The sequence below is a fragment of the Schistocerca americana genome, chromosome 2, assembly GCF_021461395.2.
Source record: "Schistocerca americana isolate TAMUIC-IGC-003095 chromosome 2, iqSchAmer2.1, whole genome shotgun sequence".
NCBI classification, from domain to species: Eukaryota; Metazoa; Arthropoda; class Insecta; order Orthoptera; family Acrididae; genus Schistocerca; species Schistocerca americana.
The window spans coordinates 438,378,955-438,403,006 of NC_060120.1; the positions used below are offsets into that span (position 1 = coordinate 438,378,955).

The window sequence follows — 24,052 nt, forward strand, 5'->3', positions numbered from 1 at the left end:
TGTACATATTGACAAACTTCCAGATAAGTATCACACGCTCCTCTAACTTTACACTTCTTTCTAAATTTATGGATCAGTATTATTAGCATTTAGTACATCACATAAGCTCCAAAATTTCAACTATGGAAATATCTTCAGCGAATCAAGAATAATATTGTCATTTGCTAACTGATAGTAATGAATCAAATTCTTATTAGCAATTATATACAGGATTATATGCTAGATCAGTCAGCGAAAACTATTGCTCCTCAGACCATTACACCGCTATGATTTTCCATTACTGTATTGTCATTCCAATTTTCTACTATCTCCTTATAGTTATCCGCCTTTCAGTTATCATAGTGACTAATATCATTCTCACAATTTGATAAACGCTTGCACGGAAGTTGCAGTGCAGGGTTGTACTGAGACATAAATGTTAAGCAAATTTCGATACGTTGCACCGTTTTCGAGTTACTTAGCACTTAAGTTAGCCAATCAGGTCATCGTGCGTACAAATTCAAGTTTCAGCTAATCAAACAAAGCATTCTTTTGGCAACAACGCCCCTGGCACGCCACTTGTATGTGAGTGCCCGACTTCCCGATTGGCCGACTGCAGTGCTAAATAACTCGGAGACGGCGCAACATATATATACTGCCAGCAAATCTAATTTATGATAGCACAAGGGAGATAATAAGATATAACATTAATCATTGCTTATTACAAGTCTCTGTAGCTTACATTTGTTGGTCACCTCTAAACTAAAAAAAAAGAAATCCCCATATGATTTACCAGATCGTAGTTCATCAGTTATATTACTTCCACTAGACAGTTTATTAACTTTTCAACTAAAGACTAGAAAAAATACTTTCTCTTGTATCCTTTAAGAAGAATGCTTTCACATTACAGCTTAGAATGAACAGTAAATTAAGTTCTACACAAAATACTTCAGGCCAAGGAACACATATTTATCCTAGCATTCAGGGCAGTTAAGCTTCCACTTTCGTGAGTGTTTGTCGTAACATTACTTATCTATTTAGTTATCTGGGAATGCTAATATTAGGCCTTTAGTTCATGAGAACAAATTCCCTACTTTTGCATGAGGCAGTACTTGTTTTATCACTCATGTATTTCATGAAACTTCTTGTAAACCTGTTACTTATCCATTATTTAAATTCCGTATCTGATGGAAGATCGATTCATTTGTCCCTTCCTAGATTTAATTTCCCCGACTAAACTGCATTTAAGTAATTGAGGCTGTACAAATCAACTCCGATCCTCTTTAATTAATCTAACCTAATATTACAATGGTAATAACACTTTTCATCGCTCACTGTAACAAGTGCATTTCTGGTGCAGTACAAGTCACTAATACATCCAAGCTACTTAATAATGATAATAATAGTAATAATAATGATAATAAAATAATAATAATAATAATAATAATAAATCCCGTGGAGGCCCGGGAAAAGAATAGGCCTCCGGTATGTTCTGCCAGTCGTAAAAGGCGACGAAAAGAACAAACCACTAATAGGGCTAACCCCCCTTTTAGTGTGATTAGTTGGTTCAGGACAGAACTAATGAAGCCTCGGACAAGCGCCGCCATGGTCGGGGACGACGCTTGAACCCTATGCCCGCCCCCAATGGTAACGACACTACTAGCCAACTGGAAAATGATTTAAATCCAAATAGAGGTGTTTTGCAGGATATGCTTCCTGCAACCACCCTAGAAGGAAAACAAAGACAGAGGATGAGATGGCCAGATGAAGTTAATCGACACCTCATGTTCTGTTATTACCAAGTAACAAACCTAGGAACCAACACAACTGGATACAGATCGCAAGTATACACAACATTTATTACCAGATACCCAGAATTAAAATTTTTAGCAGAACAACGACTAGCTGATCAGATCCATGTAATAATCAAAAATAACAGGCTACCCCAGTCAGAATTAGAAAACATCAAACAACAAGTATAACAAATACTGGAACAAAATAATGTGCAATGAGAAGAAGAAGAAAATACAGTAACGGAATCAAACATCCCAGAGCAAACAAACAAAGAACAACACGCATCAGTTAAACAGTCAGAGGAAAACGAAATCTTAAGACAGCCACCAGAACAAGCACAAATAGAACACAAAGTGACACACATGTTAGATATAGAAGAAAAATTTCAGCTGACATATATAGAATACAAAGACACAAATACAGACATTAGACCATTCTTGCATAGATCGCCAAATAACCCACAAGTCGCAACTACAATAAAAACTATCAGCATAATCATACACAACAAAATAAATGAAAACACAACTATGGAAGAGTTACAACTACTGGTTTATATAGGAGCACTCACTACACTAAATATACACACTAGGCAGAGATCAGAACCAACCAGCACACAGAAGACACACACAAAACCAGCATGGCAACACAGGCTACAGATCAGAATAGAATAACTGAGGAAAGACATTGGACAGCTAACACAATTTATAAGAAATGAAATGTCAGAAAAAAACCAAAAAGGTTAGGTAAAATCTCACAACAAGAAGCGATAGAGCAATTAGATGAAAAGAAGAAGAAATTACAAGCATTGGCCAAACAACTTAGAACATACAACAAAAGTGAAAATAGAAGGAAACAAAACCAAACATTCAACACAAACCAAAAGAAATTTTACCAGACAATAGATAACACACACATTAAAACAGACAATCCACTAAACATAACAGACATGGAACACTTTTGGAGCAACATATGGTCAAACCCAGTACAACATAACAGGCATGCACGGTGGATACAAGCAGAAACAGACACATACAAGATGATACCACAAATGTGATAATTTTACAACATGAAGTCACCCAAGCAATTAATTCTACTCACAATGGGAAAGCCCCTGTAAAAGATAAAATAGCAAATTTTTGGCTAAAGAAGTTCACCTCAACACATTCACATCTAACTAAATTATTTAACAGTTACATTGCAGACCCATACACATTCCCTGATACACTTACACGTGGAATAACTTATCTGAAACCTAAAGATCAAGCAGACACAGCAAACTCAGCTAAATATCGCCCCATAACATGCCTACCAACAATATACAAAATATTAACTTCAGTCATTACACAGAAATTAATGACACATACAACACAGAACAAAATTATAAATGAAGAACAAAATGGCTTTTGCAAAGGAGCATGAGGATGTAAAGAGCAACTGATAATAGATGCAGAGGTGACATATCAAGCTAAAACTAAACAAAGGTCGCTACACTACGCATACATTGATTACCAAAAAGCTTTTGATAGTGTACCCCACTCATGGTTACTACGAATATTGGAAATATATAAATTAGATCCTAAATTGATACAGTTCCTAAACATGCTAATGAAAAATTGGAAAACCACACTTAATATCCAAACAAATTCAAGTAATATCACATCACAGCAAATATAGATTAAGCATGGAATATATCAAGGAGACTCATGCTAAATAATACAAATTATGGATACAATATTACTGGAACATACCCACCAAAATCACACATTTGCTATGCATGGGTGATCTAAAACTACTGGCAGCAACAAATCAACAACTCAACCAATTACTAAAGATAACAGAAGTATTCAGCAATGATATAAATATGGCTTTTGGAACAGACAAATGTAAGAAAAATTGCATTGTCAAGGGAAAACACACTAAACAAGAAGATTACATATTGGATAACCACAGCGAGTGCATAGAAGCGATAGAAAAAACAGATACCTATAAATATCTAGGATACAGACAAAAAATAGGAATAGATAATACAAATATTAAAGAAGAACTAAAAGAAAAATATAGACAAAGACTAACAAAAATACTGAAAACAGAATTGACAGCAAGAAACAAGACAAAAGCTATAAATACTTATGCTATACCAATATTGACCTACTCATTTGGAGTAGTGAAATGGAGTAACACAGACCTAGAAGCACTCAATACACTTACACGATCACAATGCCACAAATATAGAATACATCACATACATTCAGCAACAGAAAGATTCACATTAAGCACAATGGAAGGAGGAAGGGGATTTATCGATATAAAAAACCTACATTATGGACATGTAGACAATTCAAGAAAATTCTTTCTAGAACGAGCAGAAACTAGCAAAATACACAAAGCAATCACTCATATAAATACATTGGCTACACCACTGCAATTTCATAACCACTTCTACAACCCTTTAGATCACATAACATCAACAGATACGAAGAAAGTAAATTGGAAAAAGAAAACACGACATGGCAAGCACCCGTATCATCTAACACAGCCACACATCGATCAAGACGCATCCAACACATGGCTAAGAAAAGGCAATATATACAGTGAGACAGAAGGATTCATGATTGCAATACAGGATCAAACAATAAACACCAGGTATTACAGCAAGCATATTATTAAAGATCCCAATACCACAACAGATAAATGCAGACTTTGCAAACAACAAATAGAAACAGTAGATCACATCACAAGCGGATGAACAATACTAGCAAATACAGAATACCCCAGAAGACATGACAATGTAGCAAAAATAATACATCAACAGCTTGTCTTACAACATAAACTTATAAAACAAGTATGCACCACAAAATGTAATGGAGAATGATGAATACAAATTATACTGGAACAGAACCATTATAACAGATAAAACAACACCACATAACAAACCTGACATCATACTCACCAATAAAAAGAAGAAATTAACACAACTAATCGAAATATCCATACCCAATACAACAAATATACACTCCTGGAAATTGAAAAAAGAACACCGTGAATTCATTGCCCCAGGAAGGGGCAACTTTATTGACACATTCCTGGGGTCAGATACATCACATGATCACACTGACAGAACCACAGGCACATAGACACAGGCAACAGAGCATGCACAATGTCGGCACTAGTACAGTGTATATCCACCTTTCGCAGCAATGCAGGCTGCTATTCTCCCATGGAGACGATCGTAGAGATGCTGGATGTAGTCCTGTGGAACGGCTTGCCATGCCATTTCCACCTGGCGCCTCAGTTGGACCATCGTCCGTGCTGGACGTGCAGACCGCGTGAGACGACGCTTCATCCAGTCCCAAAACATGCTCAATGGGGGACAGATCCGGAGATCTTGCTGGCCAGGGTAGTTGACTTACACCTTCTAGAGCACGTTGGGTGGCAAGGGATACATGTGGACGTGCATTGTCCTATTGGAACAGCAAGTTCCCTTGCCGGTCTAGGAATGGTAGAACGATGGGTTCGATGACGGTTTGGATGTACCGTGCACTATTCAGTGTCCCCTCGACGATCACCAGTGGTGTACGGCCAGTGTAGGAGATCGCTCCCCACACCATGATGCCCTGTGTGCCTCGGTCGTATGCAGTCCTGATTGTGGCGCTCACCTGCACGGCGCCAAACACGCATACGACCATCATTGGCACCAAGGCAGAAGCGACTCTCATCGCTGAAGACGACACGTCTCCATTCGTCCCTCCATTCACGCCTGTCGCGACACCACTGGAGGCGGGCTGCACGATGTTGGGGCGTGAGCGGAAGACGGCCTAACGGTGTGCGGGACCGCAGCCCAACTTCATGGAGACGGTTGCGAATGGTCCTCGCCGATACCCCAGGAGCAACAGTGTCCCTCATTTGCTGGGAAGTGGCAGTGCGGTCCCCTACGGCACTGCGTAGGATCCTACGGTCTTGGCGTGCATCCGTGCGTCGCTGCGGTCCGGTCCCAGGTCGACGTGCACGTGCACCTTCCGCCGACCACTGGCGACAACATCGATGTACTGTGGAGACCTCACGCCCCACGTGTTGAGCAATTCGGCGGTACGTCCACCCGGCCTCCCTCATGCCCACTATACGCCCTCGCTCAAAGTCCGTCAACTGCACATACGGTTCACGACCACGCTGTCGCGGCATGCTACCAGTGTTAAAGACTGCGATGGAGCTCCGTATGCCACGGCAAACTGGCTGACACTGACGGCGGCGGTGCACAAATGCTGCGCAGCTAGCGCCATTCGACGGCCAACACCGCGGTTCCTGGTGTGTCCGCTGTGCCGTGCGTGTGATCATTTCTTGTACATCCCTCTCGCAGTGTCCGGAGCAAGTATGGTGGGTCTGACACACCGGTGTCAATGTGTTCTTTTTTCCATTTCCAGGAGTGTACAAAAGAAAACAGGAGAAAAAATTGAAAAATACATCCAACTGGCTGAGGAAGTGAAGGACATATGGCATAAGGATAAAGTTGACATTATATCAATTATACTATCAACTACAGGAGTCATACCACACAATATCCACCAGTACATCAATGCAATACAGCTACATCCAAACTTATATATACAACTACAGAAATCCGTAATTATTGATCATGTTAAATTACCCGAAAGTTCCTAAATGCAATTTAATGTATACCATACAGTTAAAAGGAAGTCACGCTTGATCAAGGTCCGTGTCACTTTCCATTTTTGACCAGACATAACGTCTGAGAAAAGAAAGAAATAATAATAATAATGTCTTTGGATAACGGAACTGAAGCAGTTTAAGTATAGAAACGGCATGTTTCTTATTCCACGAAGACAAATTGATAGCTGTTTGCCTTGATAGCTGTTTGCTTTTATTCCGTTGTAGTTCAATTGTGGTCTGAAGGTCCTCAGTGGTACCTGATTGTATATGTAATAATACGAGATTACGTAAAGAGTTGTGGTTCCCGAACCTTGGATGAACCTTCTTTTCCATAAATTATTTGCAAGCACTAGTGAAAGTATTTCTTTATGTTCTTGTAGGAATATAATCCCTTCATTTTCTTACTAGATTCCCATAGTGGGGAATTCGTACTATTTGGTATTAAACTGTCTCCATCCTATTCTGGTGGTCCGAGTACGCGTAATGTGTCATGTACTGCGAATGTCATGTTCAGTGCAGTGACCTAGATCGAGAGGACGGTAGCTGACTAAGTTTCCCCTTGCAGTAGGTATCATTACCTCATTTGCTGAAGCGAAAAAGTCACCCATATTTTCACTGAGGAATTTACCCATTCTACATTTAACGAATCCACCATAGTATGCTAACTTCTCGTTCTAATCGTATTAGTGTACAATTACAATTAGTCGAAGCTGTTAGTGACTGTGTTGTCACGAACTGGTAAACAAGTCACTTGATATCCGCGAACAGCACACCTTTACTGATAAGAAGTACTTCTTCTAAAACAACTGCAGATCGCTAGTGAAAACTGCGCGCCTAACCATGAACATCAGACATCTTGTGGCTGTTTTACGAAATGTAAAATAATTACATAGCGATTGCCAATTCCGTAAGGTACAAAATCTCTACTAAAAAAAGATTCAAATAAATGGATTCTTAAGGTACTGAAAGCGAGACTACTGCTTATGAATAAATCAATGTTTTACCTTGTTTCGTTGTAGTCCATAGTACCGTAATTTTAACAATTTTATTTTTTCTTTATTTTACTAGTTTCTTGCATTTAATGGTTTTATTTAATTGTTTCTTGATTATTGTTACAAATTTTCCTTTTTCGTTCACACTTATCTCGACTTAGTATTCTCATACATGTCGTATCGTTACGTGAAGAAGGTATACAGTCTTGGTATATACATATTTTTGAATAACATTACATATAGCATAATACTTCTACAATTACAGTCCTGGTCACAGCTGACATTGTAATTTAATTGTTACACTGACGGCCCAGATCAAATGTTAAATGAAAGACACGGAATATTGTGTTTTAGAAGTAGCTGGCTGTGTTAATTATTCTACGACCTTGAATTTCGAATATTTCAGGTACACCAATCTTGTTCACACTCTTTTATAGGACCTGCAGGTTCTATATAATTACTACAGTTAATAGTTGTCTCAGTTAGACAGGCGTATTGCCGGCTAAAGAGATAACGTCCAATCAGCCCAATTCTGATCACGAAAAAAAGTAACGTACGCTTCCAAAAAATGAGCTGTTAAAATAAAAATTATCATTAGGGTCGAGGACGTGAATAAACACATTGCAATGTGTCTATTTGATCGTATTTATTATTCTCCGAAATGACAGCTTACATAATTAGACACATCTGTACAGATAGAGGCTACGAGCAAAACAGATAAGGAAGTGACAAGAGAGTGTTGCAGAACAAAAGAAGAAGTTATTTACAGAGTTATCAACATTCGAGGCTTACACACTATGCAGACGTCTCTTTTTTCATAAAGGGAAATATTAACTGTCTTCGTGGAAATATGTCGCAAAAGGAAATCATGTCTCTAAACATCTTTTCAGCAACCTAGCGCCAGCGTAACTCCTGCTAATAAAAAAAAAATTGTTATGCTTGACGAGCATAGATCGCTTTAAAAGTATCAAATTAATATATTAGCTGGCAATTAGCTAAGCGTTTACGGCACATCGAGGAAACATAGGCTGTTGTCCGGCTTCTTTGTTCCATTTTATTGCGCATGAAGATCACTACTGCTGCTATATAACAACATGATTTCCGCAAGCGTTGCTGTATGTGTTTGTTCATGGCGTATGGCTGAACTTTGTCAGTGTTGGTTACACTACTGTCGCCACCTGTAATATGTGTATTTTAAGTTACTATACGTTACGCATTATAACTATGAGCTCTTACAGGACCGCCACACGTCAGCGTGGTTTCTGTACGTAACAAACGCTTCTGCCCTCGGCATATGGTTGGACTTACTTAGCAGCATTTTCGCTACTATCGTCACCTTCAGTTTCTTCCTCTTGTCAGAAGGTAAGACTACTGTAACAGGAAGTGCTAGTTTTATAATATCGTTCGTTTTTTCAGTTTTCTATGTTTTATCTGTTTTCGCAATGTACACACTAGCAAACGAAAAACTGATCAAATACGAAATAAAACTGGATGCTGTGGCAAACGTTTTCCCCACACGTACCCAATAACTTTTAAGTCCTAAGTTCATATCCTCGTGATGTTTTCTGTTGTTTCTTTCATTTCACAGCTTTCTATACTTTCAGTATCCCTTACGCTCTTCGCAACTCTTTCTTCAGTCTACATCTTCCTAATTATGATATTATTTGCTCAGGAGACTAGGAAGGTAAGATTAACATTTTGTGGCCTGAAAGTGTTTATTTTTCGTTATTTCAGTCTGTACAATATTATTTCTTTGTAAATCTTTTTCGACATAATTTATCTAAAGTATTATTTATTTCTTTTCTCCAACATATCTAAAAATTATCGCATTTTTTCTTGTCCTCTGGTCTGTAGTGTAAATATGTACAAATAACGTAAGATGCTTTACTGTCATAGTTGTCGATGTGTAGAAAGCAATTTCCCTTTTTAAAAATTGTAAAAAAGAATGATTGTTTATAACTTCACTTCTTGTCAACAGGCAGATGGAGTAGCATTGGTAGTTTTATTCATACACGAGTCACTTTTACAAGGATGTTGCTCACGTCGTGGCATTACAGTTTAAGAATAAAAAGTAGTCTGCATTTCTTGGCCACATTGCGTACAAAACAACTGTAACATGCCATATCTCATGAACAGAATCCATGTTCAATTATTTGTACTTCAACTCTGCCAGATTTCCCGTTGTGAGTTTTCTGGCCAGGTGTATCGTCCTGATAATAAGGGTTTTAATTTTTAAATTTTTTAAACTCTTTCACGGCTCCAGACGTATATATACGACTTGCTTTGAGAAACATTTACAGTTGTTCTCTACTACAGTCGTATAGGTACGTATAACGTCTACTACCCGGCCAGTAAGTCGGAGAAGATCGTTGCAAAAGTATGCTATCTAATTGTTGGAATGCCGGGAATTACCGAAACGACTTGCTGAATGCTAAATCCTCTTTATAGATCACTGGCGTTATAATATCACTTAGTATTTGGGCTGGAAATCATTAAAAGAAAGGCGTTTTTCGTTGCGATGGAATCTTCTCACGAAATTCCAATCACCAACTTTCTCCTCCGAATGAGGAAATATTTTGTTGACACCGACCTACATAGGGAGGAACGATCATCAAGATAAAATAAGGGATATTAGAGCTCGTACGGGAAGATATAGGTGTTCATTCTTTCCGCGCGCTATATGAGATTGGAATAACAGAGTATTGTGAAGGTGGTCAGATGAACCCTCTACTAGGCACTTAAATGTGATTTGCAGAGTATCCATGTAGATGTAGGTGTAGATATAGTATGTGCCCTGCGGCTTCCATGGTATCGAATAAAATGACACGACGTTAATGTCCGTTTACAGAAGATGAGCTGCTCAGTCTTCTAAATCAAAGTGATGATGGACACTTCATCATGCACATGCCAGAAGATTATGGTTGAACAGATAATGACGTTGATGAGCCTGAAGGTAAATCCGTCACCACAAATATTCTTAATATTAGTGAACCAGCAAACGCAGAACCAGTATATCAAATCCACAGTTCGATGTTCCCACTGTTTCTTTATCCGACTCCGAAGACGAGCCTGGGCATATGCCCGACAAATAAGCCGAAAACAAAAAACAAATAACTCTAAATGGACAAAGACTCTGATTTGGACCTCGAAGTGTAAGTTCGGTAACAGTCATTCAGGTTGAAAAATGATCAGTTTAGATGATTATCTACTGCATACGACTGCTTCCAAGATTTTTTTCCAGCGAAGAAATTGTAAACTACTTAGCTGAGCAATGTAACTTACACTACGAGCACCTTTGCAACGACGTCAGTGAAAACTCGAGACGGCAAGTTTTGAAAAACATGGTGATGAAATTTATTGTTTCCTTGCCATAAATTTTCTGCTGGCGCACGTAAGAAGAAATGAAATAAAAAGTTACTGCACCAACTGCCTCTTACTGTATACTCCAATGTCTGAGCAAATCACACCAAGAGATAGGTACCTTTTTATCTAACTTTGTTGGTGACTCTGAGGGCCCATGGGACGACAAAATCTGGAAAATTGGGCGATTGCGGATCATCTCAGAAAATCGTTTCGAGATGTTATCCATCCATTTCAAAATTTTTGCACTGACGAAGTGTATTCCTCTACAAAAGTCGTGTCTTCGTCAAACAGTACATACCAACCAAATGCAGTAGATTTGGCTTAAAGATTTGTGTGTTGTGTGGTCGTGAAATTTGATATAATCTTGACTTTATTATTTATGTGGGTGCAGCAACGGACATAAGAATCTAATTTTGGTGTAAATGATGGCATACCTGGAAGCATTGACCTTACTTTACTAGAACGCTACCTTAGTAAAGGTCATACAGTGTGTGTTGACGGTTGGCACACTAGCCAAGCGTTACTTTCTTATCTGCACGACGTAGTGACTACTGCTCGTGGAACTGTAACGAAAAACCGTAAAGGCCTGCCTGCTCACTTAACAAACAAGCTTAAAACAAGTGAGATCGATTTCAAGTCAACAGATGAGCTTCTTGCTCTCAAGTGGTAGGACAAGCGGGAAACGAGGATGCTTTCAGCTCTTCTTAAAAACGGAATTATAGCGAATGACAGAACTGACAGAACCACAAATGAAGCAAGAAGAGAACAAGCTTGCATGGCAAGCTACACTGAAAATATGGGCGCTGTCGACTAAAGTGACACGATGGCAGTTTCAGTAAAATGTGTACCAATAACCGTAAAGCGATATAAAAAAAGTGTTTTTACGTTTGGTGGACCCGTCTCTGCTGAACGCGCGTAGTTTATATAGAAGTATTTCAGTATCTTGAGTTTTAGTAGAAACTAATGAAGGAGATCCTTGAGATTCACCACTGACCACGAACTGAGGGCCGTCGTGGAAGGAGACCGGCTGATTGTGACAATCCCTTACGCCTAACCGAGTGCCACCTTATCTCACTGATACCAGAAACATCAAAGAAGAATAGCGTGTAGAGAAGTTGTATGATACGTGCAAAATGTTGTATATGAGGCGGAACTATGGGCCTCATGGAAAAATGGGGAGCCGGCTGAGTCACTCAATTTGACTCATAGTCTGATAACAACGAGTGGCTATTATTACCACGCGCTGATCACTTAGACTGACGTGAGGATCAATGAACTATACTTGACGGGATGTATCTGGAACATCTTAGGTGATTAAAAAGTTAATAGACAGGAATAAAATTAAATACTTATCTTTAATTCAGCATAAGCGGTGAACGTCGATCTTGAGTTTGTACAATAACATTTAAGGCCGGCCGGAGTGGCCGAGCGGTTCTAGGCGCTACAGTCTGGACACGCACGACCGCTACGGTCGCAGGTTCGAATGCTGCCTCGGGCATGGGTGTGTGTGATGTCCTTAGGTTAGCTAGGTTTAAGTAGTTCTAAGTTCTAGGGAACTGATGACCTCAGATGTTAAGTCCCATAGTACTCAGAACCATTTGAATAATATTTACAAGTGCAGTTATAGACTGAACTGCGAATACGTCTTTACAATTCTGATTGCTTCACACATATAGATCAATTGTCAATGCATAAACTGTATGTGGCGCCTGGCTAGGTCGTAGATGCTGACTTAGCTGAAGGCTATGCTAAGTAGCGTCTCTGCAGATGAGATCTCTGAAGTTATAACAAGTGAACCATTCCTATTCAAGTCGGCTGTAGAATTGGGCAGTGCGCTAGCATGTCTCGTAAGACCAGCCGAGTGGCGGCGAACGATATGCTAGCGTGGAAGTGGCGAATCCCGGTTCCCAGTGTACTGACGGACCGCAGCCGATTTGAGGCCTACAACCTAGCCAGTGTGGTGCCTTGCGGTGACACCACATAAAACATGACGAACTATGTGGCGCTACATACACTTGTATAAAATGTAATGCACCTTTATGGCTGAGTTTTGGTTCGAAACAGACAACACATTGTTGTTTTACTAATGTAACAACTTACGCATTTTTTTCGTAATAAACTGCCTATGCGAAAAAAATAAGTCTTTCTCTTTAAAGATTAAGAAGGAACAATTTAATATGATAATACTGCATTTTTCTTCTTAATTGTTTCTCAGTAATAACGGTAGACTGCTACAGTCGTGTGTGTGTACACACCACTTGAAAATTATTCGCACATGGCAGGCGGCCTCTCAGATCAAATGCGCAGTGAAAGGGTTAATTTTATAGTCCAAGGCTCCAGGAACTAGTGTCTCAGACAGCAGACATTGTTTTGCCGGTCATGACTGTGCATCCACTTGAGGTACCTTGATTGACGAAACTGGCTTGTCTGCAACAAGACAAGTATACACAGTGTAACGGAGTGACAGCTGTGTGACCAGTGGCAACACTGGTCACAGGAGTGGCACCAGGGCATCATTCCATACAAGTCACACTTCTTCGCGTGTAGCATCGCGATGGAAGTGTCCGTGGACGAGAACTCGTCGTACAGGCCCAGCACGTGACTCATATAATGGGACACCACTGGCTCAACGACACAGTAACTTTTGGTTCGCGTATCCGGTAATTTGAACAGCAGCCATTACATTTCTGACGTGTTAAGGGCTGCGGATTTGTCCTGTCTTGAGGCTCCCCTACCTTATCTTTGAACACGATAACAGAAGGCCGCGTACTGTCCGTGCTGTCCTGACCTATCTTATATAGAGGGTACCACCTCTGACCCACTGAAGACGCCTGATCATGGGTTGTCGAGAGACTGACCCTCCACCATTCACAAGACACCGTGAGTAATGAACTGCGGCAGAGAGCCGAAGCAGCATGGAACTCCAGTTGAAGCCACTGCTGCTGCCAGAGGTGTCAGCCCTCTTTGCAAAATTTTCTACTTTGTATAACTCCAAAATCACCTACAAATTTAATTATGTGACCTTCCCACTATACGGTATACACAAAGTACAATTCTGCTATTTGCTATCTTTCCTGGTGTTGTAATTTTAACGGCCAGCAGAGCAAGTTTGAGCGGTGAGAGCTGACGTCGCGCTGCGGCATGTCTTGCAGGGTCCTTTGGCGGCTCCGGCGTGGGGCTGGCTATTTCGCAGTCTCTCGTTCTGACCAGCATGCTCCAGCACGGCATACTCCAGATGACTGAGGTTGTCAGCCAGATCACGTCAGTGGAGAGGGTGCTAGAGTACACCAGAATTCCGCCTGAAGCTGCTCTGGAGTCTCCACCAGGTGAACTATTACTTTTATTTTTGTTGCTTTCAATTTGACTTTTCGAAGGGGATTCAGAACTTGAATCTTGATGTTTCTCTGTATGTAATGTAACATATATATTTCAATAAACTCACGGCACTTCACGTTACAATACATTCTTACAACTTCAATTAATGGATTACATTGTCATTACGTGCTCCGGAATTTAACTATATTTCATGGAATTCTTACCACACAAGTATTTGAAAACATTGAAAGTTTATTAAAAACTAGACGAAAAGTCTCTAGGGACTGCACTAACGCTGTCCTCCACAAATGATATCTTTCTTTAGCCGTCAGATCAAAATTCGTCAAAAATTTTATTTTGTGATCCGTAGCCTTGGCGAAAAAAAATAAATTTCATGTACGAACTGATGTGTATTACTTTGTATAGCCTTTTTATTGATTTTAGGGACCTTATATTGTACTTTCATTGTTGTTTTTTATTTTCTAAATCTTCGTATGTATTTATCATTGGATTTTTGAGCCATTTTAACTTGTGCGCCACCATGGCATCTTTTGTATGTTAACGTGTTAGAGGTTTTTACAGCTTTCAGTATGGTAAGCATGATCATATAAGAAGTTTTATGAAATGAAGTTTTATCTAATACAATGAGTTTAACCGATTCTTTTCTTTTGTCTATTCTATCATCAGGCCTAAATATGACAGCATATAGTTTCTTGTAATAATTTTAGTGTACTAGACGTATTAAGACGTTTTATGCGTCAATCAAACGAAACGCCGGATCTGTTTCCCCAACTAGCTGAACCAGTATGATTCTAAGAATGAAATTCCCTCAGTTTATTTTATGTAGTCTATCGGTTGTACCCAGAACAGAAGTAGAGGATTTTCCACAGAGGTACAACAGTGTTGTTGGGCCGTATCACTGCAGCGCACATTTAGCTATAGAATAAACGATTCATTTCGTGAAGAGCTCCTCTGCAATTTCTATTTCAGACAAGAAACCACCTGCAACATGGCCACAGCGAGGGCATGTCATCTTCCAAAACATTTATCTCAAGTACAGCCAAACGGACCCTCCAGTTCTCAAGAACCTTAATTTCACCATTGAAGCTACACATAAGGTCCTACTGTGCACAATGATTTATATCTGTCTATGAAGCATCATAATTATGTTGTTACCACTTTCGTGACATTAAAATAAGCGTTATGTATGTAGGTTGGCATTGTTGGCCGAACGGGCGCAGGGAAGTCGTCGCTTATCTCCGCCCTGTTCCGGCTGGCCCCACTAGAGGGGGCGATCCTGGTTGACGGCGTGGACACCAGCACGCTGGGCCTTCACGACCTGCGGAAGCGCATCTCCATCATCCCGCAGGAGCCCGTGCTCTTCTCAGAGACTCTCCGCTTCAACCTGGACCCTTTCTCAGAGTTTGACGATGCGATGTTGTGGAACGCACTTGAGGAGGTGAGGTTAGACGTCTTCCTGCCGAAGGTAGCGTTTCGTATTTGTATATGAAATGTTTTTCAAGCACAGGAGTACGAGTGGCTACCGAAAGTTATTTAAAGCAGTTAATCCCTAGGAATACCAAATCCACTTATTTTGTATACAAGTTCTTGTATCGTATCTCGCCTGCGAAGAAATAAATTACGTTGTGATTAAATATCAGTTTAAAACTGAAGGGGATCACTGGTGTCAGGTGCAGAAGGACATTATACGGAATCAGCGGCGAAGAGCGAAAACGTGTGCCGGACCGGGATTCCAAACCGGGATCTCCTGCTTACCAGGCAGGTACGTTAACCACTCGCTATCCGGGACACAGAGTTAGCGCAACTGCGCGGACTATCTCGGCACGCCTCAAGGCCGATCCACACTCCCACCGAGCGCCACCTATCCGCAGTCCCTGTCCATTGCGCTCCCGTTCGCTACTCTGAAATTCCTACAAGAGGTCGAGCGTATTTGTGCATCGGTCCTGAAGAAGGTGGATCCACTGCTCAGCTAGGCATATCAGTTATATGTCTGTTCCTTCAAACATGTCCTTTCGACATCCAAAGCCCGCCCCACGCACGACTCAGGGTGTACTCCCGGTCTCTGTTAAAATTGCTGCTGTTCGTTCTTATCTAAGCCGCCTCTTTTATAACGGAATCGCCGTCGTCAGAAATAAGGATGCCAAGCTACCATTCTTGGATGTTTTACCTGAGCGGAAGGCACGAGGCCGACGCACATTGCTCGATATTTGAACGCCGATAGTTTTCGCAAGACAACGGTCCTGAACTCTTTAATACACAGAGAAAAAGTAGTTTCTGACGACGACCACCTACAGTTTGAATTGCAGCAGTTGACTCAGGTGTTCAAAGAGAATGATTATAGGAAGAGAGACATTGCAAACGCTTTCAGATTTAACTGAAGAAGGACGCCTTGTGAATCGGCAGAAGAAACCAAGCCGGTTGCCTTCGTGCCACAGCGTGGTGCAGCGAGCAGCAAGTTAGGACGTGTGCTGCAGAGTCATGGGCCGACGCCAGTGTTCCCGCCCGCCCCTAAGATACGAGGTATACTGTACCCTGTTAAAGACGACACAGCTCTTCTTGCGCCCAGTGTGCCTCTCTGATTGGTGCCAGCGGCCGAATCCGTGGTTACATGAGTGGAAAATCGTGCCAGACCCGGCTTTGAACTTCCACCGTCGGAGGGTGGTACGGGACCTCAAGTCCCACCGCCAAACATTCAACGTGCAATCCAATGATGTCACTGTAAGATAGAATTTACCTATACACCAGGACAGTAAGGCCGTTCTCCACCGGTGACGCTGTATCACGTCCTATCACAAGAGAGAGAGAGAGAGAGGGAAAAAAAAAAAGAAAAACAGCGTCGGTAGTCACTAGATGGCGGGGACAGCCATCGAAAGCTCGAAAATATTATTCGAAATGACGAGGTCTGGAAACCGAGATGATTGTATTTACATCGTCTTGTACTCACTGCTGCTATTTATTATTATATTTATCAAACCACGCAAGTTTCACAAACAAAACTATCAAAAAGTTATTTCCATGAGATGGAAACGAAGAAGAACTTTCCGAAGGTGTACATCTGGAGTACAGCAAAGTACATTACTGCCCATTAAAATTGCTACACCAAGAAGAAACGCAGATGATAAATAGGTATTCATTGCACAAATATATTATACTAGAACTGACATGTGATTACATTTTCACGCAATTTGGGTACCCAGAACAACCACTTCTGGCCGTAATAACGGCCTTAATACGCCGGGGCATTGAGTCAAACAGAGCTTGGATGGCGTGTACGGGTACAGCTGCCCACGCAGCTTCAACACGGTACCACAGTTCATCAAGACTAGTGACTGGTGTATTGTGACGAGTCAGTTGCTCGGCCACCATTGACCAGACGTTTTCAATTGGTGAGAGATCTGGAGAATTTGCTGGCCAGGGCAGAGTTGAACATTTTATGTATCCAGAAAGGCCCGTACAGGACCTGCAACATGCGGTCGTGCATTATCCTACTGAAATGTAGGGTTTCGCAGGAACACATCTGAAATGTAACGCCCACTGTTCAAAGTGCCGTCAATGCGAACAAGAGGTGACTGAGACGTGTAACCAGTGGCACCCCATACCATCGGGGAGGGTGAGACGCCAGTATGGCGATGACGAGTACACGCTTTCAATGTGCGTTCATCGCGATGTCCCGAAACACGGATGCGACCATCATGATGCTGTAAACAGAACCTGGATTCATCCGAAAAAATGACGTTTTGCCGTTCCTGTACCCAAGTTCGTCGTTAAGTACACCATCGCAGGCGCTCCTGTCTGTGATGCAGCGTCAAGGGTAACCGCAGCCATGGTCCCGAGCTGATAGTCCATGCTGCTGCAAACGTCGTCAAACTGTTCGTGCAGATGGTTTTTGTCTTGCAAACGTCCCCATGTGTTGACTCAGGGATCGGGACGTGGCTGCACGATCCGTTACAGCCATGCGGATAAGATGCCTGTCATCTCGACTGCTAGTGATACGAGGCCGTTGGGATCCAGCACGGCGTTCCGTATTACCCTCATGAACCCAACGATTCCATATTCTGCTAACAGTCATTGGATCTCGACCAACGCGAGCAGCAATGTCGCGATACGATAAACTGCAATCGCGATAGTCTACAGTCCGACCGTTATCAAAGTCGGAAACGTGATGGTACGCATTTCTCCTCCTTACACGAGGCATCACAACAACGTTTCACCAGGCAACGCCGGTCAACTGCTGTTTGTGTATGAGAAATCGGTTGGAAACTTTCCTCATATCAGCACGTTGTAGGTGTCGCCACCGGCACCAACCTTCTGTGAATGCTCTGAAAAGCTAATCATTTGCATATAACAGCATCTCCTTCCTGTCGGTTAAATTTCGCGTCTGTAGCACGTCATCTTCGTGATGTAGCAATTTTAATGGCCAGTAGTGTATTTACCATCCTAAACCTCAAGAGGAAGGAAATGAAAGCTTTTGAGGTGTGAATTTTAACAGTTAAGTGGACAAAGGAGGTACGAAATGAGGACTTACTAGAAAGAAGAGGCTGCTTACAGAAAGAAGGAAGGGTCATGTGACATCTGCTGTGGCGCCAAGATATAGTTAATTTGCTAGAAGAAGGAGTTGTAAAGGGAAAAATCATGGAAAGAATAAAGGACCATAGGCCGTCCAAGCCATCTGAAGTAACTTGTAGTAATGCCTACCAGAGCAGCACTTGCAAAACGTGACAGCAGTTTTGCCCTGTCGAATAGGCCAGCTGTGCGTACACATAGACTGTCTACGTTTCATGCAGCTGAACTAATATTCGCGAATCATCCAACGTTTATTAGTCTCATACAGGATAATTCAAAATTAATATAGCGATTACAAACAGCTATAACTATTTAATGCGTAGCCAACATCGACAAGAATTACAGAGAATATAAAAGAACATTTTTATGTACTCTATAGATATTCCATATGACTCCACGTTGTCACAAGGACTACGTCTAAGCGATAACCCGTTTCGCACTGTACATTCTGAAGCATATGTGGAGTCACCTAGGTGTGTGCATTTTAAGTTCTAGAATTATGTTCAGCAAAGTAGACAAATACACAAGGTATTTCACATAACCCTATAAAAAGAAATCCACGGGCGTCGGGTCGGAGAACTAGATGGTCAAAGACAGACAACTTGATAATGAATTCAGTTAGGAAGGGCATACCACAGAATTCCTAAAGCGCCTAAACAAGTCTGTAAGATGTCAGATGTAGGAGATGTAAACATAAAAAATCTTGCATACTTTACTTAGTTTCATTCTATTATGTCGTATGGGATCATATTCTGGGGCAACTCATCAAACCGAGCAAAAGTTTTTAGGGTGCAAAAGCGTGTGATAAGAATCATTTGTGGTGTAAATTCGATAACATCTTGTAGAAACCTCTTCAAGGAACTTTGTATTCTAGCCACTGCTTCTCAGTATATTTATTCCTTAATGAAATTATTGCAATTAATACATCTTTATTCCCAACCAATAGCTCAGTACGCAGTATCAATAGTAGGAATAAGAACAATCTACATAAAGGCGTAGAATCACTTACCTTGGTCGAAAAAGGGGTCCAATATTCAGGAACACAGATTTTTTTAAATTGCCAGCAACCATTAAAAACTTGGTTTCAGATAAAGGACGGTTTAAACAGTCTGAAAGACTTTTTGATAGGCAACTCCTTCTACTCCATAGATGAATATCTTAACAGAGACTGTTAAGTCAGTTTAAGTAAAAATATCTGTTAGATTTCAGTTTTGACAAGACTTGATCACAACAGTCAAGATTAGGTATTTTGCGTAAGATAAATTTATTAATAGTGCATAACAATGTGTCATTCTGAAGAATGTGTTAGTTCTGTAAATATTAGCTGTCCCAGTTTACTGCATTGTATTAACTATTTTCGACTATCTCCTGACAAATTGTCATGGTAGTAAGTATTATATTCAAATGTTTTATGTTTTTATGTCTTACTTTCAGATATGTTCCACACGCAAGTGAATCATCTCATTTTTTGGGTCTATGGAACGAAAACTGAATCTAATCTAATCTAAGTTTCGTCATATCCAGTATGATCGATCGGACAGTTTGGAAGAATTCGATTTAAAAATGTCCGAACCTTCTGATTCTCTGAGTCTGCGCAACGTTATAAATTTTTAATTTTCTTTCATTTTCCCTGTAATTCTTCTTGATGTATCGCTACGCACAGAATAGTTTTAGCCGTTTGTCACCACCATATTAACTTTGAACGGACTTGTATAATATCTTTCCTATTATTGTACATCCCATCGAATCTAGAGACACGTGGGAGACACATCACCTGATCTTTTGCCAAGTATAAGAATTATGAGATTTCACAATTACTGTCGTAGATTACTGAGCCGACTGTGTGTTTCACTTCGTCATACTTCCAAGCTAGTTAACCGCAAGACAACGTTATTACTTACTAGCACATCTATTACTAAGAACTGTCTAAAATACTGGTACATAGCCGTGGTCTCAGAAGTCTATTATTCAAGCATTAGATACGAAAGTCGAGTCAGAATGCATTACGTTGGCGGACCTCTTGCGGAAATGGAAACTGGAGGGAAGGGGAGTGGCGGAAGTCGGGGGGGGGGGGGGGGGGGGAGGGAGAGAGGAGGTGGGCGGATAGAATCCATGAATTGCATCGTAACAACACTGAAGGAGTGGGAAAGTCTCGCAGTACTATTGAGGCTGTTGAATTTGATGGAAGTTTGGCCGGATATTGGTATTAGCCTGTTTCTACATCCAACTCCGTAGCTGCAGCTCTAACATCTGAAGGTGGTAGTGTTTGACCGCGATTTATTTGTAAGTAAATAGCTCTGATGCCAGCTATGTGAGACTGCCAGTGGTTGGCCAGCTATGTGCTGGGGTAAATGGTTGACCTTTTTTAAGTATTTAATGGAGTGAACGACAATGACATTGTTGATCGTGATTTGCCCTTGTCAGCCTGCTGGATGTCATTCGATAGGTGTAGACTGTATGCTGGCATTCTTCAGTCTTCTTTCTCTCCCTTACTCATCTTAAATAACACAATCACAAAGGTACGCCGAACAGGCTCTTGTCTTTGTCGTTGACAGCACTGTAGCATGCATCCATTGTGCTCAGCACAATGAGCTTTCTATCGAATATTTGGCAAGTGTCATTCCGAGGACAACTTTGCCCTGCGCCAAGACCCAAGATATTTCACTGTATTACATATTAGTAAGTCTGTAGCTCGTGGTCTCGCGCTAGCGTTCTCGCTTCCTGAGCACGGGGTTCCGGGTACGATTCCCGGAGGGGTCATGGATTTTCACCTTCCCGGTCGTCTTCATCCCCACTACGGTCGGAGGAAGGCAACGGCAAAACACCTCCATTAGGATCTTGCCTAGTACAGCGGTGCGGTCTCCCGCATCGTTCCCCTACGCTCTGTCGCAAAGCATGGGACTTCATTTCCATTTCCACATATTAGTGTAGCGGACGACTAAGTACATAGAAATTGTGAAGCTAGAATGGATAAATAGGATAGTGTTGACTGTTTTTTAGTCCGGATGGGTTTCACGTGTGGTAAAGTTGTTCAAGTGACAGGCGCGGGACTCCAGATGGTACGTCTGTCTTCAGCGGACAGTGTGCTACCGATTCGTACATCTGAGGACGTCAAACAGACTGCTCCAGTATTTTGCCCCTCCTCAGTCAAAAATGGTCCAAATGGCTCTGAGCACTATGGGACTTAACATCTTAGGTCATCAGTCCCCTAGAACTTAGAACTGCTTAAACCTAACTAACCTAAAGACATCACACACATCCATGCCCGAAGCAGGATTCGAACCTGCGACCGTAGCGGTCGCGCGGTTTCAGACTGAAGCGCCTAGAACCGCTCGGCCACTCCGGCCGGCCCTCCTCAGTCACGTGAAACTGCACGGAGCTTACAGTGATGAAGGATGATCACCACTGATATAGTAGACAAAGTTTGATTTAGCTAAAATCTAAGACTTATAAGTACGGCTGAATTTCTGCTGCTGTTTCTTGAATATTCTCTTCGTAGATTTGAAGAAATAGAATGGGCCAAAGGAGAACTGAACCTTTGTGGATTTCTTTGCCATTCCCCGACTTTTCTCTGTGTAATTTTGACCAAATAGAACCAATCCATGGGAAACTGAACCTTTTAATCCGCCCAGAGCCCCGTGGCGCTTCGGTAGCGGCAGAGCGCTGCCTGAAAAAGGCAGGCGTCCTGGATAATCCTGTTCTTCACACACGATCGACATAGAGCAAGTTTTATCAAGACAAAAATAATTTATTTCTTACTTTTAGTTTGGGCAAATCGTTTCTATGATGAAAATGAAAGATAACTGAATGTGTTTAACATTAACAGAGGCGATATCACACGGAAGAAACTACTACTCTGAAGCATTTAATGAAAGCGCATAGCTTTGTTAATTGATACGTCTGTATCAAAAGATTTCGAACTTTCTTACAACAACATCTAACAAGTACAATTTTGTTCATCTGAAAGATAGTAAATAGATGCGGTTTTGAAGCTTGAGAACGACTCTGGGTACTGGGAAGTTACAAGGTGCAAATCTAGGTGCATGCGGATATGTTGTACAAAAATGGGGCTGTGAATTACGTTGAAGACAGACTATACGCTACGGAGAGAGAAACACGAAGTTTTGTTTGAGAAATGGTGGAATCTTGCATGTACTCGGTGGCTGAGAGTAGAAGGTACGTGCAAACTTCCGTTATTTCTTGAAACTACTTATAAGCCTCTTTGCACGAATTGTAGTGTCAATAGGTGAGTGACACCTTACATAGCGCCGAGCAGTCCATTTGAAAACCGATGACATGTCACAAGGTAATCGCACTGTGTAGTAACTTATTTCAAGCAAGAGACAAACGTTGATTCAATTCGAATTCAAACAATGAGCAAACCACTTCCATCAATAAAGACAACTAGGTCTGTTATTGAAATATTGTGCAAAACAAGATAATCTTAGCACGAATTACATTTTTGACATCTTGAATTTGCACGGGTACTGATTGAAAATGAGCTTAGTTCGAAAGTAGTAATGAAATTACAGAGAGAACAATTTCAGAACAGATGGATCATAGAATGGAGTACATAATCATGATGTAATACAAATGGAACGATGGTGGGGGTGGAGTGGGGGAGATGTTATCGGCGGGATGAGTGGAAAATGGAGTGATGAAATACTTCGTTGGATTTCAAAAGATAAGAAAAGTATGTGGTGACTATCTTTTGGAAGATGGGCGGATAACATTAGAAAAGTTAGCCAGCGCTAGAATCCACTTCTGTCGAACTTTTCTAATGCAATAAAAGTTGACGGTCTCCATACAGATTCACCTACGTTACACATATTAAATAATTGTTAGTAGCTCTACTGAAGTAGCAATGCAAAAATTTGTGGACAAAACACTGCATAATCTTCACTCTTTATGCGACTCACTCTCAGCGTTTCAAATACAAGCTCTTAACATGCACAAGCCCTAATGCTGTTGACATTCTTGTCCGTCGCACGTCCGGGTCATCGGTATTCCTTGGAGCCCCGTGCGGCGCAGACACCTCTTCGGCGCACTTGTGGGTGACGTTATGTCGCAGCTCAACCCAGTTCGTGGCCGCATGGACCCCCAAGGGAATACCTCAGATAAACGAACCACAACAACAAAACGTAATCTAAAGGAACTATGATCCCAACTAGGGATAACATTAATTCTTGAGAAAATAATATTTTCCCTTTTCCCACTAATGAGAAATTTGTCACTCTTGTTCATTTATATACTGCTACAGTATGTGATTTTCCCACCAGTGCGCAATAGCCATCAGAATTATTAGTTTTGAAATCCTGGAGAATCTCGTACCCTCGCATCATTTACGTGTTCGATAGATC

At 41.2% G+C, this 24,052-nt stretch overlaps 1 protein-coding gene across 1 annotated transcript in view; it reads left to right on the forward strand.

Annotated features, from left to right (window-relative positions):
• Positions 1-24,052, forward strand: part of LOC124594075 (ATP-binding cassette sub-family C member 4-like) — a 282,274-nt gene that overhangs the window by 234,405 nt on the left and 23,817 nt on the right. Inside the window, exons 18-21 of the mRNA XM_047132426.1 lie at positions 8,669-8,792; positions 13,946-14,119; positions 15,099-15,226; positions 15,322-15,567. Of these exons, the coding sequence (XP_046988382.1) occupies positions 8,669-8,792; positions 13,946-14,119; positions 15,099-15,226; positions 15,322-15,567 (672 nt within the window). The remainder of the gene's footprint in view (positions 1-8,668; positions 8,793-13,945; positions 14,120-15,098; positions 15,227-15,321; positions 15,568-24,052) is intronic.